The sequence below is a fragment of the Pelodiscus sinensis genome, unplaced genomic scaffold, assembly GCF_049634645.1.
Source record: "Pelodiscus sinensis isolate JC-2024 unplaced genomic scaffold, ASM4963464v1 ctg76, whole genome shotgun sequence".
NCBI classification, from domain to species: domain Eukaryota; kingdom Metazoa; phylum Chordata; order Testudines; family Trionychidae; genus Pelodiscus; species Pelodiscus sinensis.
In genome coordinates this window covers 425640-450943 of record NW_027465891.1, presented here as the reverse complement: position 1 = coordinate 450943, position 25304 = coordinate 425640, and the positions used below count along the sequence as shown (strand labels likewise).

Genomic DNA, 25304 nt, shown 5'->3' with positions numbered 1-25304 from the left:
CATTTGCCAACTCCCTCAGTACCCTCGGATGCATTCAATCTGGACCCATGGATTTGTGTATGTTTAGCTGTTCTAAATAGTTCTTAACCTGTTCTTTCTCCCCCAAGGGTTTTCAGAGATAATGGCCAAAAGCTCTGAAATCCGGTCTCTCTCTTGCTGTTCTCTCTTCTCCCATTCCTTGGAATCATGAACTTGGATCTCAGGGTCACTTTCACATACCCTGGCATAAGAGTCACAGCGGGGGAGCCATGTTAGTCTGTAGCTTTAACAACAGAGTGGTCTTGGGGCACCTCAGAGACTCACTTTAGCGCTGGTCTGACCACACTTCACTTCTCGGTGCAGTCCCCTCCCATCTCCGTGGAAACTTGAGAGGAGCTGAGTGAGCTGCTGAAAATGGGATTTCCGGGTGCTTGCAGTAGGGAGGTGCCTGTGGAATGGATTCAGCGTGTGGATTTTGCCTGGAGAAAATCTTGTTGCAGCCATTGCCGTTGAGCAGGTTTTGTGGCTGATCTCGATTGGCATTTCGGAAGCGGTGGTGGGGGGTGACTTGGCTAGGCCTTGGGCGGCGTTGGTGTCAGAATTAGCCTGGGGTGGAGCTTCTGGATTTTGGAGCATAATTCTTTGCTGCTTATGTCTCCACTTTGGTAAATGGTGCCAGCGGCAGCGTTTCCTCTTTGAAAGGGCTCCTGGCTATGCTGAGAGCCGTTCGCCACCATCATCAGGGTTGCACCCTGGACACGTCCATTGTGAGATGTTGGCTGGGGGCGGGTTCGGGAAAAGAGCGCTAACGTTTACAATGTGAGCAACAGCTTTCAGAGCTGCTGTGTGGAACTCCTCGCGGCATGGGCACGGCCTCAAACGTCACACCTTTCCGGCCACTTTCTTCTTCTCTTTATTTTGTGAACTGATTTAAAAAAATAAACACCCTGTACCTCAAACTGTGAGCCCCTTTTACTTCCCCCCAGGCTTGTCTTCCCTCTTTCTGTACTGATGACGCTTGCATGGATGATGTGAGCGTCTTGGATGATTAATCACTTGGGTGACACATACCCTAGGACAGCAATTGACTGCAGTGTTAATAATTACAGCAACCAACTATTTTCTCTAAGTGAGAAGCGCACTAAGAAACTGATGCCTTATTTTCACGCTAGATACTTTTTTGCAAGTGCATTAACCCGAATGAGAAATTAAGCAAAGTAGGGCAAGCTCTTCCTAGATGCCATTTTATTCATTAGACTCTTGTTTGCAAATACCATTAAGTGAATCTGCAAGGGAGAGTGCCTCTTCTCTCTGCTTTCCAAACTGAGCTCCACAGATGCAGCTGCTGCTTAAATAATGAAATCGAATGTTTTAGTTAAATCGAGTATTTGGAACTGATCAAAAATAGAGTTGTTACCAGTTTTTCATAGAATCCTAGAACACTAGAACTGGAAGGGAGTTTGGGTGTCATTGAGTCCAGTCCCCTGCCCTCACGGCAGGACCAAGCACTGTCTAGACCATCCCTGACAGGTGTCTGTCCAAGCTGCTCTTCAGTATCTCCAGGGATGGGGATTCCGCAACCCCTCTCGGCAATTTATTCCAGTGTTTAACCACCCTGACAGGCAGGAAGTTTTTCCTAATGTTCAACCTAAACCTCCCCTGCTACAGTTTGAGCCCATTGCTTCTTGTCCTGTCCTCAGAGGCCAAAGGGAACAATTTTTCTCCTTCCTCCTTGTAACACCCTTTTAGATACTTGAGAACCACTAGCATGTCCCCCCTCAGTCGTCTTCTTTCCAAACTAAACAAGCCCAATTCTTTCAGCCTTTCCTCCAAGCTCATGTTCTCTAGATCTTGAATCATTGATGTTGCTCTTCTCTGGACCTTTTCCAATTTCTCCACATCTTTCTTGAAATGTGGTGCCCAGAACTGGACACAATACTCCAGTTGAGGCCTAATCAGTGCAGAGCAGAGCGGAAAAATGACTTCTTGTGTCTTGCTCATAACACACCTGTTAATGCAGCCCAGAATCATGTTTGCGCTTTTTGTGTGTTTGCAACAGCATCACACTATTGGCTCATATTTAGCTTGTAGTCCACTATGACCCCGAGATCCCTTTCTGCAGTACTCCTTCCTAGACAGTCACTGACTTCCCATTCTGTGTGTGTGAAATGGATTGTTCCTTCCTAAGCAGAGCACTTTGCATTTGTCCTTATTAAACGTCATCCTATTTACCTCAGACCATTTCTCCAATTTGTCCAGATCATTTTGAATTATGACCCTATCCTCCAAAGCACTTGCAAGCTTGGTATCATCTGCAAACTTAATAAGTGTACTTTCTATGCCGATATCTAAATCATTGATGAAGATATTGAACAAAGCCTGTCCCAAAACAGACCCCTGCGGAACCCCACTTGTTATACCTTTCCAGCAGGATTGTGAACTGTTAGTCTTTAAAGTGCTACATAGTCCTGTTTTTTGTTTCAGCTACCCCAGACTAACACAGCTACATTTCTATCACGGCTACATTTCTATTCTCAGAGAGTAGTTATTATCCAGCCAGTTATGCACCCACCTTATAGTAGCCCCATCTAAGTTGTAGTTGCCTAGTTGATTGATAAAATCATGCGAGAAAGTATCAAAAGCCTTACTAAAGTCTAGGTATACCACGCCCACCGCTTCTCCCTTAGCCACAAGACTCGTTATCCTATCAAAGAAAGCTATCAGATTGGTCTGATGTGATTTGTTCTTTACAAATCCATGCTGGTTGTTACCTATCCCCTTATTATCTTCCAGGTGTTTGCAGATGGATTCCTTAATTACTTGCTCCATTATCTTCCCTGGCACAGAAGTTAAATTCACTGGTCTGTAGTTTCCTGGATTGTTCTTATTTCCCTTGTATAGATTGGCACTAGATTTGCCTTTTTCCAGGCTTCTGGAATCTCTCCTAATTTGCATAGTTTTCCAAAGATGATAGCTAAAGGCTCAGTGGCTCTATCAACTCCTTGAGTATTCTAGGTGCATTTCATCAGGTCCTGGTGACTTGCAGACATCTCACTTTTCTAAGTGATTATTAACTTGTTCTTTTTTATTTTATCTTCTAAACCTACCCCCTTTCCACTAGCATTCACTGTTTGGCATTCCTTCATCAGACTCCTTCATCGGGGCAGGGCATGTGGCTCTGCAGGGAGCCGGCTGGTGCAGAGGCAGCAGCATGGAGGGGTAGGGCATGGGCCTCTGCAGGGAGCCGGCTGGTGCAGAGGCAGCAGCGTGGAGGGGTAGGGCATGGGCCTCTGCAGGGAGCCGGCTGGTGCAGAGGCAGCAGCGTGGAGGGGTAGGGCATGGGCCTCTGCAGGGAGCCGGCTGGTGCAGAGGCAGCAGTGTGCCAGGGTACTTCCATGGTTTCAGTTTTACTGGTGTTTGGTTGGGGTTTGTTGGGAGAGGGTTTTCTGAAAGAAGGCCATTGACGGGAAGGAGGAAGAGGAGAGAGACGGGAGGGGTGAAGACAGGAATGAAGTTTGCCTTTTGAATTGATCCGTCACCGATTTAGTGCTTACAACCCTTCGCTGAGCCTGGTCGCCCCACCAGGCTCGGTGCAAGCTTTGCCTCCCCATTAACGGAGGGGGAACTGAGATCCAAAAGTCCAGCATCAGCCCTCCCTCACGCTGAGCCGACTGCACTGGTCTCGGAGGGTTCATCAAGACTTGCAAAGTCCCCAAAAGTGAGCAGTCAGCTTTCAAGGGCTGTGATTGTACAGGGGACTAGAGAAGTTACAAACCGTAAGGCTTTTGAGGGCTTTTACTGACTGGGAAAAGCCCCTGCGATTGATCAGCAAAGCCACTAGGGCTTTCCTTTCAGAACAGCACAGACAATAATCGTGTTCTGCAAGCGTGTTCCTTCTGCAGCGGGTGTGCGCCAGACGAGTCGGGCCGGGACACCGAGGCTCAACGTTTCCAGTCGGCTCACTTGGCTTTTCCAGTTGTGTAGTGCTGCGCTACAGCCGGGGGCGTCTGGCGATGAGCGCGGGGCACAATGCTAGCGAGCTGCAGACCACTGGGGAGCGTGCAGGATCCTCTCCGGTAACATCAGTGGGATTGGTTTCTCCCTGCTGCGTTGCCTGGATGATTGTTGCAGTCTCAGGAGGGGCTTCGTCGACTTGGGGAAAGGCCCCGTCGCTGGGCGGCAGTGACTGTGGCAGGGGTCGGCGTCTGGGCGGGGCGGGAGCGCCACACCGCGTCGCCCTTGCCAAGTTTGGCGAGAAGGGCTGGCTTGCTTTGAGGGAGACATGGAGCTTGCTGTGTGTTGATTTGAAGAGGTGGTTTTTCAAAGAGGAAAACAAACGGGCCTGCTCTTTCTCTCCATGCGCCCCCTGCTCTGCAATGCGGGCTATGCGGCTCTGCTGAGGGGGTGGGCGGGACTGAAGTTCTTGGTGTGTGCCCGTACAGGCGCACACCTTACAGGGAACCCTGGTGTCAGACTAGAGAGGTCCAACCTGTATTACCAAAAACAAGCGGGAAGCAGAGCTGGGAGGTGTTGTGTGACTTCGTGTATAAGAGATCCTCCCTCCCCCCCAGGCTCTCTTCTGCTACAGAGGACTCTCTGGTGGTCAGGGAGCTGATAAGACAGGGCTCGAGACTGGGGCTGGCTGTGTGATCAGATGGCTTCAAATGCTTGTTGGACCTCTCTAGTCTGACACCAGGGTTCCCTGTAAGGTGTGCGCCTGCGCGGGCACACACCAAGAACTTCAGTCCCACCCACCCACCCCCTCAGCAGAGCCGCAGAGCCGCGGCTCCAGCTGCTCCCAGGGGTGGGGCCGGGTGGCAGTCCTGCCCCAGGAGCAGCTGGGCAGCCACCATGCAGCTGCCGGAGATGGGCTGGTGGCTGTAAACAAACTTTCTGGGACTGTGGCAAACTGGGCCACACCCATAAGTGGACATCTGGACCAGGGATGTTGCCAGGCTCGAAAGGTTCAATTTCCCTGCTTTATCCCAGTGCCTACTGAAGACTTTGGAGAAAGGGGTCTGTTCATGATGAAACGTCTGAGGGTAGCCGTGGCAGTCTGTAACTTTCAAAACAACAGGTAGTCCTGTGGCCCCGTAGAGACTCTCAACAAGACTTTAATTAAGGTGTAATGAAATATTAAGGTGCAATAAATAGCCGAGATACTGAGACATTCCTCCGGCAAACCCAGACTCCATGCTGGTGATCTCGCTAACGTAAAAGGAAGTGCAAACACTTGTTTTAAGAGCAACATTTCAGGTCCTCTTTATACATCAGAAACCAGTTTTAGGGAAACAATTGTAACACCTTTTAAACTTCGTGGAGTGCCATACCCTCCTGCTCTCAGCCTCAGTCACTCTCACTTCCACCCACGTGGGTCCGTCCAGAACTCTGCAGGCATAATATACCTTGCCCCCTTCCAGTCACATCTGGCCTTTCCTTTTCTTTCACTGCCTGATTCCTTGGTGTCCATCATGGCTGTCTCCGTCGCTCTTGTGCCGTTGGATCACTGTCTTGTTCGTGTCCTTCTTGTGCTCTTATCTCCACCTCTCTCGTCTGTCCTTGTGTTTTCAGAGAATCCCAGAACTGGAAGAGCCCTCAGGAGGCATTGAGTCCAGCCCCTGCCCAAAGCAGAGCCAACCCAATCCAATTCATTCATCCCAGCCAGGGCTTTGTCAAGCCGAGACTTAAACACCTCTAGGGATGAGATTCCACCCCTCTCTAGGGAGCCATCCCAGGGCTTCCCCACCCGCCTAGGGAAATAGTTTTTCCTAATGTCCAACCTAGACGTCCCCCACTGCAACTTGAGCCCATTGCTCCTTGTTCTGCCACCTGCCCCCACTGAGAACAGCCTCTCTCCATCCTCTTTGGAACCTCCCTTCAGGTAGTTGTAGGCTGCTCTGAAATCCCCCCTCACTCTTCTCTTCTGCAGAAGAGAACAAACCCAAATCCCTCAGCCTCTCCTCGTAGGTCATGTGCTCCAGCTCCCTCAGCAATTTGGTTACCCTCCACTGGCCCCTCTCCAATGTGTCCACATCCTTTTTGTAGTGGGGCGCCCAGAACTGGACACAACACTCCAGATGTGGCCTCACCAAAGCCGGATAAAGGGGAACAATCACTTCTCTAGATCTTCTGGCAATGCTTCTTCTAATGCAACCTAATATGCCATTCACCTTCTTGGCTACAAGGGCGCCTGTTGACTCATCTCCAGCTTCTCATCCACTGTAACCCCCAGGGCCTTTTCTGCAGAACTGCTGCTTAGCCAGTCGGTCCCCAGCCTGTAACAATATTTGGGATTCTTCCGTCCCAAGTGCAGGACTCTGCACTTCTCCTTGTTGAACCTCATCAGATTTCTTTTGGCCCAATCCTCCATTTTGTCTAGTCACTCTGGACCCTATCTCTGCCCTCCAGCACATCTACCACTCCCCCCAGCTTAGTGTCATCTGCAAACATGCTGAGGGTGCAATCCATCCCCTCAGCCAGGTCATTCATACAGATGTTGAGCAAAACTGGCTCTAGAACCGATCCTTGGGGCACCCTGCTTGAAGCCAACCGCTAGCCAGACATCGAGGCATTGCTCACTATCCATTGGGCCTGACAGTCTAGCCAGCTCTCTATCCACCTTACAATCCAGTTATCCAATCCAGACTTCCTTCACTTGCTGGCAAGAACATGGTGGGAGACTGAATCAAAAGCTTTGCTCTGGTCAAGGTAAATCGCATCCATGGACTTCCCCATGTCCACAGAGCCTCATCACAGAAGCGAATCAGGTTGTTCCGGCAGGACTTGAACAACCCGTGGTGAATCTGTGCTGACTGTTTCGGAACGCCGCTCCTAAGAACATGCTTTTATCCAGGAGTCCTGCTCCTCCCTTCAGAGCCGCTCACTAATGGGAAAGGCTAAGCAAAAGTCTCTCCCATCATCCTGGTGAGCTGGTTCCATGTGCCTCTACCTGTCCGTGGAACGCAACTGGGATGGCCTCCTGCCTGTGTATCTGACGGAAGAGGGTTGTACCTGATTGGGGGCCAGCCTGTGTCCATGTGCCCAGTGAGAGTTGGGGCAGTCTTTGTTTTTGGGCTCTGTGTCCCAGGGAGGGAAGCTCCAGCCGAGGTCACGGAAAGCTCAACTTGGAAGAGGTGGCCATGTCACCTGCGAGGGCACCACTTGGACTGAACATGTCTTAGCCGGTAAAACGGTGGAGGGCTCGGGCGCAGCTCGCCAGCCTTGGGGATCGTTCCCCGGTGAGGGCCATAGGCTGTCACGGAGTGGGGGGTCCCCGGGCCCCTGCAGCAGACGGGACTCTCAGCCGCAAGCAGAACAGAAGGTTTATTGGTTCCCAGGGACACAGCGTAGCTTGGGATCGATGCTAACACAGGGATCGATGCTAACACAGGGACCGAGAGCAGACAGCCTTCTTCCTCTTGGGGGAAGGGGTCCCGGGCCCTTCTCCCCCCTTTCCTGCTCTAAGCCCCCTCTCCTCCTAACTGCGCCAGGACTGCCTCATCCCCCAGATCCTACCCGCCCCACCTCCCCTCTGGGCAGGAGTTAGCTCCTGTCTGGCCCTCCGGCGGCAGGCCGAAGACGCTCCTGTCCCCTCCAGAGAGTGGGACCCACGCAGAGCACAGTACAGCAACGAGAGGACAACACCCCGCTGTGTCACATGGGCGCTGTGTGCAGCTCGCCTGTGGTGCAGAGCAGTACAGTAGCCTCGGGGGCTGGAAGACAACCCAGAGCCGAGCTTGGGTGACAGCGCGTCGCGTCGCTGGACTACGAGTGGAGATGGAAATGCTGCGTGGCGTGCAGATGCTCATGCTAGTCCTTGCTTGAGCTGCAAGTATGGCTGGTACAAGATGGCCGCCCTTCCTGTGGGCTGGGCTGATTGAGCGATGTGTGCTCCTTCAGCCCTGCAGCAGGACGTCCCGCGGGCTCTCGGCACTGCTGGAACGTGGGTGCGGCCAAGGCAGTGTCTGATCCGATCCCGCGCTCATCCCTTCCCTCTAGACCGGCTCTTTCTCTTGCTTGTGCCCGTTGTACGGCCGAGTCCCAGTGTGCTGATCACCCGTTGGGGTGCTGTGTGAGCGCTTGCACGGGGATCCTTCTGAGGGCAGCTCCCCTGCTTTACACAGTTGGGGAGCCTAAGGCTGGATGTGCCCCCCCAGGCTCAGGGCTCCCCCTCAGCATTGGGGAGCCTATACTGGTGCGCCAACCCCCTCCCCCACCGCCTCCCTGTGGGGCTGGAGCAGCCAAATCTACTAGCCTTGGCCCCCCAAGGCCCTGGTGTGTGAGGAGACTGGGGGGAGGGTCTTTCTCCGTCCCACCTGGGGGCTGCTTCAGTGAGGGTGTTCTTTTTTCTCCTCATTGAGTGCCACCCCGACTGATTTGTCTGTAAAGCTGGGGGGGGAGGGGGGCTGCTGATCTAAACTCCTTTTTGTCCTGGGCACAGTCTGAGTGCCCGAGGAGACCCGTAACATGTGACTGCAACATTGTCATCTAGGCCAGCGATGCTGGACCTCGGCTTGTCAGCGAGTGCCCCTCATAGAGCTGTGCCACGGCGCTGGCCCACGGAGGCGTGTGCTTCACGGGTACACCACCACACGTATTCCCGGGGAGGCTGAGCGTCTAGATTGCGTGTAGCCCGGCCTTGTGCTCCCGGGTGGGAGCCTCTGAATGCATTACGTGTGCGAGGTGCATCCTACAAAGGCATGGTGCACATTAGCCTGTAACGAGCATGGGTGGGAAATTCAGAGGACACTGCATGTCTTGAAGGTGCGAGTGAGGGTCTTTTCTGACTCTCTGCTTCGTTCCGGATTTGGGGAGCTGGGGATGCTGGCCGAGGGAGGCTGCTAGTTCTCATGTACAAGACGTGGACCAGCCAGGCTTCTTGGAAGAGGAGTAGGAGAGCATGGTGCTGAGGAACAGGAGGTTCACAAACCCAACAGCCCTGCTGATAGGCAGCAAGGATGTTAAATTTCCAGTAATCAGCTAATCAAGTAGTCGATGGAATTTCCAGTAGGAAAGTCGATGGAATTAGTCAGTAAAGGAGGCACTTGCTAGTCCTCTGCGCCTCACCCTTTGAAATGTACGTGACCTCCTGGGGCCCTTGTATGTTTCAAAGGGAGACGTGCAGCGGTTGGATGCTCAAGAAAGATGTGGAGAAAGTCCAGCGAAGGGCAACAAGAATGAGGAAAGGTCTAGAGAACATGAGCTGTGACGGCAGACTGAAGGAATTGGGCTGGTTTAGTTTGACAGGAGAAGACTGAGGGGACATGAGCGTGGGTTTCAGGTACCTAAAAGAGAGTTACAAGGAGGAGGGAGAAACATCGTTCTCCTTGGCCTCTGAGGATAGAACAAGCAGCAAGGGGCTTAAACTGCAGCAGGGGAGGTTTAGGTTGGACATTAGGAAACACTTCCTGCCTGTCGGGGGTGACACACTGGAATAAATTGCCCGAGGGGTTGTGGAATCTCCGTCCCTGGGGATATTGAAGAGCAGGTTGGACAGACACCTGCCAGGGATGGTCTAGACAGTGCTTGGTCCTGCTGCGAGGGCAGGGACTGGACTTGATGACTCTCGAGGGCCCTGCTCGTTCTAGTGTGCTGTGATTCAAAGGGAGAGGCGCAGCGGCAGGGACCCCACTGCACCTCTCCCTTTGACACGTGCAAGGGCCGCGGTGCCTCGTGTACGTTTCACAGGGAGAGGCGCAATGGCAGGGACCCCACTGCACCTCTCCCAGCGGCAGGGACCCCACTGCACCTCTCCCTTTGACACGTGCAAGGGCCGCGGTGCCTCGTGTACGTTTCAGAGGGAGAGGCGCAGCGGCAGGGACCCCACTGCACCTCTCCCAGCGGCAGGGACCCCACTGCACCTCTCCCTTTGACACGTGCAAGGGCCGCGGTGTCTCGTGTACGTTTCAGAGGGAGAGGCGCAGCGGCAGGGACCCCACTGCACCTCTCCCTTTGACACGTGCAAGGGCCGCGGTGTCTCGTGTACGTTTCAGAGGGAGAGGCGCAGCGGCAGGGACCCCACTGCACCTCTCCCTTTGACACGTGCAAGGGCCGCGGTGCCTCGTGTACGTTTCAGAGGGAGAGGCGCAGCGGCAGGGACCCCACTGCACCTCTCCCTTTGACACGTGCAGGGGCCGCGGTGTCTCGTGTACGTTTCACAGGGAGAGGCGCAGCGGCAGGGACCCCACTGCACCTCTCCCTTTGTCACGTGCAAGGGCCGCGGTGCCTCGTGTACGTTTCAGAGGGAGAGGCGCAGCGGCAGGGACCCCTCTGCACCTCTCCCTTTGACACGTGCAAGGGCCGCGGTGCCTCGTGTACGTTTCAGAGGGAGAGGCGCAGCGGCAGGGACCCCTCTGCACCTCTCCCTTTGACACGTGCAAGGGCCGCGGTGCCTCGTGTACGTTTCACAGGGAGAGGCGCAGCGGCAGGGACCCCACTGCACCTCTCCCTTTGACACGTGCAGGGGCCGCGGTGTCTCGTGTACGTTTCACAGGGAGAGGCGCAATGGCAGGGACCCCACTGCACCTCTCCCTTTGACACGTGCAAGGGCCGCGGTGTCTCGTGTACGTTTCAGAGGGAGAGGCGCAGCGGCAGGGACCCCACTGCACCTCTCCCTTTGACACGTGCAGGGGCCGCGGTGTCTCGTGTACGTTTCACAGGGAGAGGCGCAATGGCAGGGACCCCACTGCACCTCTCCCTTTGACACGTGCAAGGGCCGCGGTGCCTCGTGTACGTTTCACAGGGAGAGGCGCAGCGGCAGGGACCCCACTGCACCTCTCCCTTTGACACGTGCAAGGGCCGCGGTGCCTCGTGTACGTTTCAGAGGGAGAGGCGCAGCGGCAGGGACCCCACTGCACCTCTCCCTTTGACACGTGCAGGGGCCGCGGTGTCTCGTGTACGTTTCACAGGGAGAGGCGCAATGGCAGGGACCCCACTGCACCTCTCCCTTTGACACGTGCAAGGGCCGCGGTGCCTCGTGTACGTTTCACAGGGAGAGGCGCAGCGGCAGGGACCCCACTGCACCTCTCCCAGCGGCAGGGACCCCACTGCACCTCTCCCTTTGACACGTGCAAGGGCCGCGGTGCCTCGTGTACGTTTCAGAGGGAGAGGCGCAGCGGCAGGGATGTCCCACGCAGACGGGGCTGGGGGGAAGCGGCTATTAACCCGGCTCCCTCAGCACTGGCTCCTGCTCCCCCCGCTTGCTGCTTCTCTGTGATAGAGGCTGCAAGGGGGGTGGGGGTGAAGCGACTAGTCGCGTGACTACTCGACTCCTGATAAGCTCATGCCTGTCGGCTAGTGGCTTGCCTCCCTGCGAGGCAGTGTTCCCTATAAGCTGGGCACTTGGGTAGCCGCTTAGGAGAGTCCGATGCCACCCAGCTGACTGGCAGAGCGCCCGCAGCCAGGTTTTGTGTTTCTGCTGGTGCTGTGCATTCCTGCGGGCCCTGGTATTCTGCACATGGATGGAAAAATCCACCCGCGGCTGGAAAAGCTTAGAGGGACCACTGGCTATAGGAGCATCCCTAGCCTCTAGCAGGAGAGGCCAGGGATGCTGCAGATGAGTCACACTTTCTCAAAGCTGCGTGGCTCTTCCAGAAATATCAGCTGTGCTTAGTGCGCGCGTTGAAACCCAGGAGGAGCAGTGACCGCTAGCTAACGGGGTGTACGTGGTGTTTCACACGGGTGGCCGCCCCAAGGTGTATGGGCTTATATCAGGGGTGTCCAAACTTTTTTCAAAGAGGGCCAGATTTGATGAAGTGAACATGCATGAGGGCCGACCATTTTGCCTGACATTCTTTGAACCATTAAAATTAAATGCAAATTAACTATTTTATGCAAAGTTTATTGCAAACGGCATGCTTTTCATTTCGTCACATGGATGACAAATCTAAACAGGTGTTAAATCACTCTGCCTTTCATATCTGAAGCCCAAACGAAAAAAAAATCCAGGAAGCTGAAATATATGTCAGGAACATTGTAAAGTACATGACATATTATTGGTAATAAAGGTTGTCCGTCAACTTTTAAGTTCAAAAAATATGAACAGGAACATAACACCAAGTATACATGTTGTGTCCAAATATATTTATAACTGCTTTAGACCAACTGACTAACTGAGATTTTACAATGTATTCATCTCAATACATATGGATTCGTTGGGGGCCATAAAAGATAGATATTGCCAAATTACCTGGGGGGCCGTATTAAACCGGAACACGGGCCGCAATTGGCCCGCGGGCCGGACTTTGGACATGCCTGGCTTATATGATGATTGCTCCTGAAGATAATGAATTGTAGCAACGGCTGTTTTGATCAGTCATCTGCTTCACTTAAACCCTTTTCCACTGTCTCATCTGACTGGAAGCAAACCCCCACGCGGGAGAGGCGGTGTCCTCGCAGAGGCCATGGCCGACAGTGCTGCTTTCCAGCCGAAGGAGGAGATCTCAGTCTCCTCCCCAGTGAGGACAATGCAGCTGAGGGTAGCTGGAGATGTTCACTTCTTTTCCTGCTGTTCCTCTAGGTGTCAAGCACCGGAGCCAGGATGAGTGTGGAAGCCAGCGGCAAGCCCTTGAAAGTGGGCTCCCGAGTGGAAGTCATCGGGAAGGGACACCGTGGGACCGTGGCCTACGTCGGTGCCACTCTGTTCGCCACAGGAAAGTGGGTCGGAGTCATCCTGGATGAAGCAAAGGGCAAGAACGATGGAAGTGTGCAAGGCAGGAAGTACTTCACCTGCGAGGAGAACCACGGCATCTTTGTGCGACAGTCCCAGGTACAGCCCCTGGCCAGCTTGGCCTGCTCTGTGCTCGCCAGCCTGCCGGGGGTGGGGAGGGCGTTACGACCGGCCCGCAGGTGAGTATGAGCGAGGGGACCTCCGCAGGAGGCTGGCTGTGGCAAGGCACATGGAGAATGGCAGTCGTGTAGTAGAGGAAACGAGGGAGTCGGGGGGGATTTGTTCCGCATCTTAGATGACTGTCCGCACGTCCAAGGAGTAGGGGGAGTAAACAGGAAGAGCTAGAAGTACTGGGACCCAACCTGAGTTATGACCGACTTGCCCTCAGACTGGGCGGGCTCCTCCTCCTGCCTGGCCTATCGGTAGAGATGGGTATAGCTCAGGGCTGGGCAAAACACGGGCCAGATCCAGCCCCCCCAAGCCACTGGATCTGCCCGCGGACCCCCCTGCCGGGGCCTTCAGGCATGCAGCTGCTGCAGTTTAAAACCCAGTCCCTGCTGCTCTCTGCTCTGCAGGCAGGGGGGGCTTCATGCAGTGTCCCCACCCCCAGCCCAATCCTCAGCTCCTATTGGCCAGAAACAACCAGCCGATAAGAACTGACCTCAGCCTATCTCTCAGCTTGTATTGGCAGGAAACAGCCAGCCAGTCGGAGCTGCGAGATTGGCCTGAGAGCCAGGGGCAGTGCAAGGGAGGGCACAGGCTGCATTTTCCAGGGGGCGGGGGCTGCAGCAAGCGGGGAGCCAGGCCTGCCTTGGGGTGCTGCAGCCTGCTGGCCAGGAGACACTTAAACTCCTCCCAGCCAGCGCCTGCCTCTGGCACCCAGCGCCCCACCCTGCTCCCCAACCCCTCCCCCAGGTCACTGCCCAAACCCCCTGCACCTCCTGCCCCCAGTGACAACTCCCTCCAGGCCCTGTCCCCCCCCCCCGGAACCCACACCCCCTCCCTGACCCTACATCCCAATCCCTGACCCAGGTCACAACCCCCTCGTCCACGCAAACACCTTCTCGGACCCCACGCCCCTCCTGCACCCCAGTCCCTTATCTGGTGCGCCCTTCTGCACCCACCCTAGACCTGGCACCCCCTCCATGGAAAAGTGCGGCCCTTGACCACTTTCCAAAACCTTGGAGTAGCCCCCCCACCAAGAATTATTGCCACCTGTGGTCTAGCTCGTTCAGGAAGAACAGCCAGGCAGGGCGCAGATGTTGTGTGGTACGCTGCAAATACGTATACTTGTTCTGAGGCCCAGAAGGAAGTGCAACACCGACCAAGCCAGTCTCTTGGTAAAGATAATAGGGGTGAAGTCATGGTAGGGGCTCTACTACAGACCACCAAGTCAGAAAAAAGGGTGAATGAGGCCTTTGTAGAATGAATAACAGAAATCTCGAGAGGAGGACCTGGGAGGAATGGGGGATTTAGCTCCCCGCACACCCATTGGAGAGTAATATGGCAGAACACGACATGTCGGTCAGTTCCGGAAAGGTGTCTGGGTTGCGCAGTGGGGAGGGTGAAGCAGCAGGACAGCCAGTTCAGACTTGCCTCTGACCAGCGGCCTGCGGCGGAGAGCAGGGCGGGGTGGGCGAGGTGATGAGATGGTTTGGAGGCAGGGAAGCAGAGCAGGGACAAAGCAGGTTTTAACTGGCAGCGAGAGCTGGTAGCTGTGGTCCTGTGCGGGGCAGGGGAGGACCAAAGTACTTCAGGAGGCCGGGCAGTTCCTCAAGATGTTGTTAAAGGCCCAGCTTCGCTCTCCCCTGACGTGAAGGGAAACTAGGAGAACTAGTAACCGGCCAGGGTGGAAGCTCGTCAGGGCCCTGGAAATCCAGTGGAGTTCTGCAAGTGCAGCCGTGGGCAGATTGGTGGTAGCCACGGTAACCCCAGGGCCTTTTCTGCAGAACAGGTACTTAGCCAGTGGGTCCCCAGCCTGTACCAATGCCTGGGATTCTTCTCTCCCACGGGCAGGACTCTGCACTTGTCCTTGTTGAACCTCCTCAGATTTCTTTTGGCCCAACCCTCCAATGTGTCCAGGTCACTCTGGACCCTGCCCCTGCCCTCCAGCGTATCCACCTCTCCCCCCAGCTTAGTGTCATCCGCAAACTTGCTGAGGGTGCAACCCATCCCCTCAGCCAGGTCATTAATAAAGCTGTTGAACAAAACTGGCCCTAGAACAGATCCTTGGCACTCCACTAGAAACGGACCGCCAGCCTGACATCGAGCCATTAATCATTACCCGCTGGGCCTGACAGTCTAGCCAGCTTTCTATCCATTTTGCCATCCATTTATCCAATCCGTACTCCCTTGGCTTGCTGGCAAGAATATTGTGGGAGACGGAATCAAAAGCCTTGCTTAAGTCAAGGTCAATCACATCCATGGACTTTCCCACGTCCACAGAGCCAGTTACCTCATCATAGAAGCTAATCAGGTTGGTCAGGCACGACTTGCCCTTGGAGAATCCATTTTGACTATTCCTGATCACTCTCCTCTCTTCCAAGTGCTTCAAAATGGATTCCTTGAGGATCCCTTCCATGATTTTTCTGGGGAGTGAAGTAAGGGTGACTGGACTGTAGTTCCTTGGATCCTCCTTCTTCCCTTTTTTTAAAGATGGGCCCTACATTTGCCTTTTTCCAATCATCCGGGATCTCTCCCGATATCCACGAGCTTTCAAAGATAATGGCCAAAGGTTCTGCAATGACATTTGCCAACTCCCTCAGAACCCTCGGTTGATTTAAATCTGGACCAATGGATTTGTGTATGTTTAGCTTTTCCAAATAGTTCCTAACTTGTTCTTTCCCCACCAAGGGTATGTCTACACTACCCCGCTAGTTCGAACTAGGGTGGTAATGTAGGCATACCGCACTTGCAAATGAAGCCCGGGATTTGAATTTCCCAGGCTTCATTTGCATAAGCCGGGCGCCGCCATTTTTAAATGTCCGCTAGTGTGGACTCCGTACCGCGCGGCTACACGCGGCACAGACTAGGTAGTTCGGACTAGGCTTCCTAATCTGAGCTACCGTTACTTCTCATTCCACTAGGAGGGTAGTGTAGACATACCCCAAGGGCTGTGCACCTCCTTCCCATACTGCGTTGCCTAGTGTAGTAGTCTGGGAGCTGCCCTTGTCTATGAACACAGTCAAAGAAAGCATTGAGTACTTCAGCTTTCCCCACATCATCTGTCACTAGGTTACTCCCCTCAGCCAGTAAGTGCCCCACCCCCTCTCTGATCATCCTTATTGCTAACATGCCTGCAGAGACCGTTCTTGTTCCCCTTCACATCCCTTGCTAGCTGCAGTTCCAACTGTGCTTTCGCCTGCCTGATCACTCCCCTGCATTCCCGAGCAATAGATTTATATTCCTCCCTAGTCATCAGTCCAAGTTTCCACTTCTTGTCAGCTCCCTTTCTGTGTTTAAGCTCCCCGTGGTTGCCCCTGGTAAGCCAGTCTGGTCACCTGCCGTATTTCAAGAAGTAAGAAAAGCAAATACTAGGCGGACGACACAAAGGAGCATGTAGGAGCTCTGCACAGCAGGGAGGGTGAGCCCGTACTCACTGGGGTCTTCAATGCCCGTTTTGTTTAGTCTTCACTAAGAAGGTTAATGGAGACCAGATACTCCACCCGAATGACATGAGCCAGCGGAGGGAAGGGGTGCGAACCCAGAGAGCAGGCTGAAGGACGCTTAGCAGAGCTGGATGTATGCCGGTGGGGAGGGCTGGTGGAATTCGTCCGGGGCACTAACTGAAGCAGTGCTGGAACCACTGGCAGGTGTGGTGGAGATCTACTGGACAGCAGATGAAGAAAGGAGTTGGGCAGCCCTAGTACCTGCCTGAAAGGGGGGGCAAAGAAGACCTAGAGAATTAGATCAGTCCTCCTCACTTTGACACCTGGAAAGATACTAGAACAATCTCTTGTAAGCACCTAGGAGTGACGGGTTAGAAGCAATAGCCAGCATGGATTGGTCCAGAATGAGTCATGCCAAACCAGCCTCGCTTCCTGCCTTGACAGAGTTACCGGCCTCAAGGATTGGGGTGAGCTAAGCAACAGGTGATGCTGCGTCTTGGATTTAGTGAGGCTTTAGAGACCGTCCCATCTGGAAACAAGACCAAGGAACCCTGTGGCACCTTAAAGACCCGCAGATTGATCCGGGCACAAGCTTGCGTGGGTGGGAGCCCACTGTTAGGTGCATGGACTGGAAGCGTCAGCTTGGCAGGTGTACACGCGTATGCAGAGATGGGCAAGGCGTTACCACACGGAGCCCTGGTGCGAACAGGGTCAGGTCACTCGGGTAGACGTGCCCCGTTCCCAGCAGTTGATGAGAAGTGTGACTACCGAGAGAGGGGATGCTGCTAGCCGTGGTTGCGTGGCCTGGACTCTGAAGCGCCGTTGCGCAGGCTTTCTGTGCCGTGTGGCGTACCCTAAATGACTTCAGCGAGGAAAACGGGACTGGAGCCCGGGCAGGTGCCTTCAAGCGAAGCGGGAAATTGCATCATTTAAAAGGAAGTGAGAATTAAAATATGTCCGGCTAGATACTTGGATTTAAAACTTTCACCTTTAATCGCTAGTGTTAGAGCAGGAACGGCCACAGACCCCATCGGCAGCGTATTCGTGTTCGGCTGGAGGACGGAGCTACTTCTCAGACCACTGGAAAGCTCCTCAAGAAGTCATCCGATCCAGTCCCCTGCCCTCATGCCGGACCAAGCGCCATCTACAGCCGGGTGTCCAGCCAGCTCCGAAGCAGTAGCTGCGCTAGTGGCTATGGCTGTAGCGAACTAGCCACCCTCAACTGGACTAATAGCCGCTAGTGAGTCGGGCTCCACGGACCTAGGCCACCCTGACAAGGGTTTGTCTAACCTAATCGAGCTCATCTTCATGGCGCAGAATCCACAGCCTCCCTAGGCAATTCATTCCCCTGCTCAACTGTCCTGACAGGCAGCGTTTCCTACTGGCCAACCTAACCCCCCTCGCTGCAGCTTAAGCCCCTTGCTGCTTGTCTTCTCAGAGGCCAAGGAGAGCCAGTTTTCTCCCTCCCCTTTTTACAACCATTCGGGTACTTGAAAACCGCTGTCATGTCCCTTCTCAGTCTGCTCCTTTCCAGACTAAACAAGCCCAGTTCTTCAGCCCTGCCTCAGAGCTCCTGGCTTCTAGACCGTGAATCATTCTTGTTGCTCTTCTCCGGACTCTCTCCAGTTTGTGCCCATCTCTCCTGAAATGTGGCACCCGGGCGCAGGACTTCCATTGAGGGAGCACAGAGCAGAGCGGGAGACTGGCTTCTTGTGTCTCGCTCACCACACTCCTGAGCCATGTTTGCGATAGTTGCAACAGTCGTGCTGACTCTGTTAGCTTGTGGTCTGCTCTGACCCCAGGTCCCTTTCTGCGGGACTCTCCTAGACCGTCGCTTCCCGTCCTGTGAGAGACGGATGGCTCCTTCCTCAGCGCAGCACTTTGCATTTGTCCTTATGAAACGGCATCCCGTTTACCTCAGACCATGTCTCCAGTTTGTCCAGATCAGTTTGAAATTTGACCCTGTTCTCCAAAGCAGTTGAAGATCTTCCCAGCGTGGTATCAGCTGCAAACTTCATAAGCGTACTCTGTATGCCGTCGTCTAAATTGTTGATGAAGATATAGAACATGAGAACGGCTGTGCTGGGTCAGACCAAAGGTCCCTCTAGCCCAGTGTCCTGTCTGCCCACAATGGCCAGTGCCGGGTGCCCCAGAGGGGGTGGACCGAAGACAATGATCAAGCGATTTGTCTCCTGCCATCCCTCTCCAGCCTCTGACAGACAGAGGCCAAGGACACCATTTTATCCCCTGGCTAATAGCCTTTTATGGACCTAACCGCCATGAAATTATCTAGCTTCAGCTTGAACAAAGCTGGTCCCAAAACAGACCCCTGTGGAACCCCACTTGCTGTGCCCTTCCAGCGGGATAATAACGACTCTCTGAGAGTGGTTCTCCAGCCAGTTATGCATCCACCTTATAGTAGCCCTGTCTAGGGTGCATTGCCCGAGTGTGAGACTGTGTCAAATGGCTCACTAAAGTCCAGGTATCCCACGCCCACCGCTTCTCCCTTAGCCACAGGCCTTGTCACCCTAGCAGAGAGAGCGATCCGATTGCTCTGACATGATTTGTTCTTTACACATCCAGGCTGGCTGTTACCTATCTCCTTATCTTCCAGGTGTGTGCAGATGGATTCCTTAATTACCTGCTGCATTCTCTTCCCTGGCGCAGCGTTAAGCTGACTGGGCTGGAGTTCCCTGGGTTGTTCTTATTTCCTGTTTGTAGGTGGGCGCTAGATTTGCCCTTTTCCAGCCTCCTGGAATCTCTCCCCACTTCCGCGACTTTTCAGAGACGACGCGAAAGGCTCAGCTGCCCCCTTTCGGCTCCCTGCGTGTTCTAGGTGCATTCGTCAGCCCTGGGGACTTGCAGGCCTCTCACTTGCCTTAGTGATGTTTCACTTGCTCTTTTTCTATTTTAACTGCTGAACCGACTTCACCCCCCGCTGCTGGTTAGAGGAGCTGAAGACACGATGCAGGTCAGACATCGGAGCCAGGGTTAATCGCCCTTCCCTGGGGCTTTACGCGGGAGTGTCTGTATGGGTTAGCTGTGTCACCAGCCCTCTTGGCTCAGGGACCCTCTGCTCCTCCATCCCACTCGGCAGTTGATCTGACTCCCAGGAGCCATTGCAGGCCTCACCTGCTCTGTGTTGTCCTGCGGGAGCTCGACACACCCTGCTGCGCCCCCAGGCAGGTCTGGGAGGGCTCCTTGTGGGGCTGTTGGGAGCACAGGCAGCCTTCCGCCTCCATCTCTCTCCTGTGGCATGGTGCACCCGGCCCCAAGTGCGGGGCATTGCCTGTGCTGGCTACCCGGCGCACGCACTCCTGTTACGGCGAGTGACCCCTCTCCCCGCACTCCAAACCCTCCCAGCCTGTCCCTCTGCCAGTGGCGCTCTGAGGCGGCCGCAAGGGCGCTGATCCCTCTCCAGGGGCAAACCCAGCAGGCAGCTGAGAGCGGGGGGGAGGGTGCCAGAGCCATCCGTGTTTGGAAATGTCGGCACTGGCCCGTGGCAGCATGCTCCTAAATAGCCTCTCGCTGCCTGCCCTGATCCCTGCCCCCGTGAGTATGCGCTGGCTGGCTCCTGTGGGGGGGAAAGGGGCAAGCGGGGGGGGGGGGGTTGGACCGAGGGCCTGGGGGGGGAAGGCGAGCAGCAGCAGCAGGGGGGGCTTGGACCGAGGGCCCTGGGGGGGGGGCGAGCAGCAGCCTCAGGAGGGGGCTTGGACCAAGGGCCTTAGTGTGGGGGGGGAAGGCGAGCAGCAGCCTCAGGGGGGGGCTTGGACCAAGGGCCTTACTGTGGGGGGGGAAGGCGAGCAGCAGCCTCAGGAGGGGGCTTGGACCAAGGGCCTTAGTGTGGGGGGGGGGAAGGCGAGCAGCAGCAGCAGGGGGGGGCTTGGACCAAGGGCCTTAGTGTGTGGGGGGGGAAGGCGAGCAGCAGCAGCAGGGGGGGGCTTGGACCAAGGGCCTTAGTGTGGGGGGGGAAGGTGAGCAGCAGGAGGGGGCTTGTACCTAGGGCCCGGGCGGGGGGGGGAAGGCGAGCAGCAGGAGGGAGCTTGGATTATTCTAGGAGGGGTGGGTGAGATTCTGTGGCCTGCACTGTGCAGGGGGTCAGACTAGATGATCATAATGGTCCCTTCTGACCTTAAAGTCTACGAGTCTATGACCTAGGGCCTGGGGGGGGGGGGGGAGGGAAGGCGAGCAGAAGGAGGGGGCTTGGACCGAGGGCCCTGGGGGAGGGAAGGCCAGCAACAGGAGGGAGCTTGGACCGAGGGCCCTGGTGGGGGGAAAGCCAGCAGCAGCAGCAGCTGGAGGGGGCTTGGACCGAGGGCCCTGGGGGGGGGGGAAGGCCAGCAGCAGCAGCTGGAGGGGGCTTGGACCGAGGGCCCGGGGGGGGGGGGGGAAGGCCAGCAGCAGCAGCAGCTGGAGGGGGCTTGGACCGAGGGCCCGGGGGGGGGGGGGGGGAAGGCCAGCAGCAGCAGCTGGAGGGGGCTTGGACCGAGGGCCCGGGGGGGGGGGGAAGGCCAGCAGCAGCAGCTGGAGGGGGCTTGGACCGAGGGCCCGGGGGGGGGGGAAGGCCAGCAGCAGCAGCTGGAGGGGGCTTGGACCGAGGGCCCGGGGGGGGGGGGGGAAGGCCAGCAGCAGCAGCTGGAGGGGGCTTGGACCGAGTGCCCGGGGGGGGGGGGAAGGCCAGCAGCAGCAGCAGCTGGAGGGGGCTTGGACCGAGGGCCCGGGGGGGGGGGGGGGGAAGGCCAGCAGCAGCAGCTGGAGGGGGCTTGGACGTAACTTGCTGGCAGGAATGCAGTGGGAGACCGTATGAAGCGCTGTTGGTCAGCCGAGAGCCTGGCCGAAGCAGATGGCTTCAGAGGCCCCCTGCAGCCCCGGCGCGTCCGTTTTCCTCGCGCTGTGCCCTCTCGCAGTGCTGGAATGGCCCGGCGGGCTGGCAGCGTCACAGGCCGCGGGCTGGTCACTGCTGCAGCATGTGTGGCTGCAGCGTCCCGTCGGCCAGACAGCGCGCTCAGAAAGGCCCCCCGGCCGAGTCCAGCCTGACCCATCGCGACCTGGGAACGGCTGGGCCCCAAATCCACGCTGGGCTCCGTTCCCTCTGAGTGGCGGGGCAGGGAGGCACACCTGGGACTGGGCTGACGAGCAGCACACAGTGAAGTCTGTTGAAAGGGGCTGCTGTGTGCTCACTGGTGATGCTGCGTTTGCTCCATTTCCTCAGATCCAGGTGTTTGAAGATGGAGCTGATACCACGTCTCCAGAAACCCCAGAGTCTTCTGTCTCCAAGGTCCCCAAGAGAGGTGAGGGCTGCCTGTCTGTCCTCCCCTTCCCTTCGTTCTAGCCCAGGAGGGATGCAGTGCCAGGCCTCCAGCACGGCCTAGAGTCGGTGCTCCGGGGCACAGGGCGGGTGTCTCCCGTTGGCATTTCGAGCCACGTGTCCGGTGCCCAGGGGGATCCTGTGCTGCTCGCTGGCCCGATGCCGTCCCTCGCTCCCCGAGAAGCGCTGCAGCCCCTCCGTCTTTCCCTCCAAGGTGGGACGCAAGCACCACGGCTGCCCCTGCCTCGAAGCGCTAAGTAAACCCCTCGGGCGCCGAGTGCCGTGTTTGGGGACACGCGGTCTGTCCAACAGCTCGCTGGCCAGCTGCCTCCAGAGGAGGGTTACTATCCCTTCTCGCTGCTGCTGAGGCCCGATCCAAGAGCAGGGCCGAGCGATGGCACCGTCCCGGGAGTGGCAGGGCCTGTAGCGGGCGTGTCTTGCGGCACTCCGCTCTCGCCCCCCCGGGAGTCGTTCCCGGCGACGCGGTTCCAACCTCCACGAACTCAGGCAGTGGGAAAGGCTGAGGCCAGGCAAGCCCGAATACATTTCCCTTCCCTCGTCCCTCGCTGCCTGGCCGGCCTGGCTCTGTTCTGCAAGCCAACAGACTAGAGTCCGTGTAACTTGGAGGTTTCCAGGACTTTGTCGTGGCTGAGAGGCCTGGCCATTCGCACCCAGAATCTTGCCCCGTTCCCCCAAGGTCCCTGACTTGCAGTGAATACGAAGGTTTCCCCGTTTCTCGGGTCCTTGTTCTAGCTTCAGCACCAGCCCCTCCCGCACTGCTGAGCCCTAAGGCTGCCCATCCCCCCGGCCTTTCCTGTGCGCCAGAGGGGAGCTCGTGGAGGTGCATGCGTAGCACTTCTGGGGCGCCGCTCCTGAGGCTCCGAGCACATCTCCGTGCGCCCCGGGGGAAGGCCCCAAGGCCGGGCAGGGTCCTCGCGACACCCTCATGCAGCTGCGGTTAGGAGTCCAGTCCAGGGCGGCGCGGACGTCGCTGGCCACAGGCCTGCTCTGCGCTTCCTTGTGAGTTCCCCGTTCCCCTGTAGGGCGGCAGGCCCTTGTCTGTGCGCGGGAGGCCTGGGCTGCACAGCTGCCACTCGCTGGCTGAGGAGTGTTTCCAGAGTGAGTCCCTGCACCCCTGCTTCACGCCAGGGAGCAGAGATCTCGCCCCACTGCTTCGAGAGCACCCCGAGGCGTCGGCCTTCCTCCCGTCACCCGGGCCAGCCCAGCACCTCCTGAGCCCGGCAGCTCCTGCTGCCGCTCTTATCCCGCCGCGCTGCGCGGTCAGTAGGGCTGTTCCCGGCTCCCTGGTTTGCATCCCCCGCGAGTGGGGCCGTCTCTGCTCTACTGGTATGAAAACCTTGTTCCCTGGGCCTTTGTCCTCCTGTCCTGCCCCTCGCCCTGGGCTGGCTCTTTCCAAGCAGTGAGGTGCCTGCGAAGGCCCAGGCTGCTCTTGGCAGCCCGTGTGCCACTGGGGGTTGCTTTATCTAGGCGTGAGGCCTGTCTGTCTGCACGGCGCCGTGGCTGGTGGGTGGCAGGTCCCAGGCGTGCGCGTGCTAGCGTTGCCTCACTCAGCAGGCAGGCTGTGGCCTGCAAGTCCTGTGGGTTACCCCAGGCTGCCAGACTGCTGTAAGCCATGGCACGGAACATCTGATCAGCCCCTAAGGAAATAGCCACTCTCTACGAATGTCACTGGGCAGCAAGCAGCTCGGCCCGACGACTCTCCCCCCCGGTCTGTGAGCGCTCGGTGGCATTGGCCTCTGCCCCGGCTTGGGCCCAGCTGGAAGGATGGGGGTTGGAAGAGGCGAGAGGTGATGTCTGGTACTGCTGGGGGAGCCGGCCAGAAACAGTCTCCAGTGGTACGGGGAGGGGCCGGCGGGCAGCTTGCTTATTTTAATTGCTGCTGCCTCCTCGAGGAGGGGAGAAATCGTTCCCCTTGGCCTCTGAGCACAGGGAAGAAGCAAGGGGCTTAAACTCAGCAAGGGAGGTTTAGGTTGGACAGTAGGAAAAGGTTCCTACCTGTCGGGGGTCAAACACTGGAGTCAGTTGCCGGGGAGGTTGTGGAATCCCCATCCCTGGAGACATGGAAGAGCAAGTGGGACAGACACTGCCAGGGCTGGGCTATCTCGGTGGCCCTGACCTTTCATGGCTGCCGGGCGCCTGGGGGCGGGGCCACTCACACGCAGGGCGCCCGGGGGTGGGGCTGCTCACGTGCTGTGTGCCTGGGGGCAGGGCTGCCCACGCGCCATGCGCCCGGGGCTGGCACTGCACATGTGCTGCGTGCCCGGGGGCGGGGCCAGCCCAGACATGGCGCCCACGGGCACCGCGTTGGGGACCACTGGTCTAGCTGGTGCTTGGTCCCCGCTGTGGGGGCAGGGGACTCGCGAGTCCCTCCCAGCTCTAGGATTCCCCTTGTCCCTGTGTGGTGAGTCTGCCAGCCCTTCCTTTCTGAACGCTCAGGCTTTCCCACTGCCTCCATCTCTGCTGCAGACTTCTTGAGATGGGACCAGCACTGAACCTTGTTGCCGGGGAGAGTCTGCGGCTGCGTTGTACTTCCAGCCTCGTCCCAATGCCCTGTCTGCCGGGCGCCCGCAGCCCCTCCGGCTCTCCCTCTGCGCCCGGTGGCCAGCACCGCAGCGAGCTCCCCGTGCACCACTGCGCTGGGCCCTGCTGAATCCCCTTGTCGGAGGCTAGTGGAGTGGGAGTTGGCTCCGAATGGGGGTGCTCCGAGCGTGTAGCCGTGGCGGGTGGAGATGCTAGGCCAGGAGGGTAGCGGGAGCTGGGAGGGGTCTGATCTGCTTGCTCAAAGGGATGAGCCGTGGAGGTGGTGGGTGGAGGGGCCAAAGCACCCGGTCGGCATCGCTTGCTGTGCCCTTCGGAGACACGGTACAGACACGCCAAGACTGGCTCCCAGCCAGGGTGTTTCCATAGAAACAGCAGCGCCTGCCGCAGTCTCGGGTCCCATCAGTCCAGCTCAGGGAGTAAAGCTGTAGGAGGCCCAGTGGCGTCTTTGATTGATGAGCTGCCTCGCTAGTGTCTGGGGGACGTGGGCGGGGGAGGGTGCTCCCCCAGTGAGTGCTGCCGGAGCTGTAAGCCACAAGAGCAGAGCAGCGACGGCCAGGAACGGAGCCAAGGGTGCAATGTACCCAAGCAAGTCGCCGCCCTCCGGACACACCCCTCCGCCCTCAGACCAAGGCGGTGCGCTACACACGCGCATCTGGGCATTGGAATGGCCTTGCTCACCCCTAAACTGCAGCTGTCTCTGGGGTGGAGCGCAGCCGCTGTGTGACTGGGCTAAAACACTTTGGGAGAGGAGGTGGCCGAAATACTGAATCCAAGTGCAAGTGCCAGGGCCCTGTAAGTAGCATTGGATTTTAGCCCGGACGCTGGCATTTGCACCTGCCCATTTGAATGCCAGGACCCTGCCTGTCGGCTGGTGAGGGGCCGGTTTGCCGTTTGCCAGAGGAAGCAGCCAATAAGCTGCCGGCGGCCCCTCGTCTCGATGTCAGAACGGGGCAGAGCACTGGCCACAGCGCAGTCACCGTACGGCGCCGGGCGAGGAGGGAAGTGAAACCCCCCGGGACTGGTTGCTGATGCTGCATTGACCGCTTGCTCTCTAAAGGAGCAGGCAGCGGATGGCCCCCACGCCGCAGGCAGGGCTGCTCCAGTCCAGCTGCTCCCCCTCCGCCCGGTGCAGGGGCTCCCGGCAGCCCATGTAATGTCCCTGGTAGGGGCAAGCCTGACA

General features: G+C 57.1%; 1 protein-coding gene across 1 annotated transcript in view; it reads left to right on the top strand.

The window, feature by feature from the left end:
* DCTN1 (dynactin subunit 1) overlaps positions 1 to 25304 on the top strand; it is a 129909-nt gene that overhangs the window by 25244 nt on the left and 79361 nt on the right. The window contains 2 exon segments of the mRNA XM_075916079.1: positions 12497 to 12745; positions 21467 to 21545. Coding sequence (XP_075772194.1) covers positions 12518 to 12745; positions 21467 to 21545 — 307 coding nt within the window. The 5' untranslated portion in view covers positions 12497 to 12517.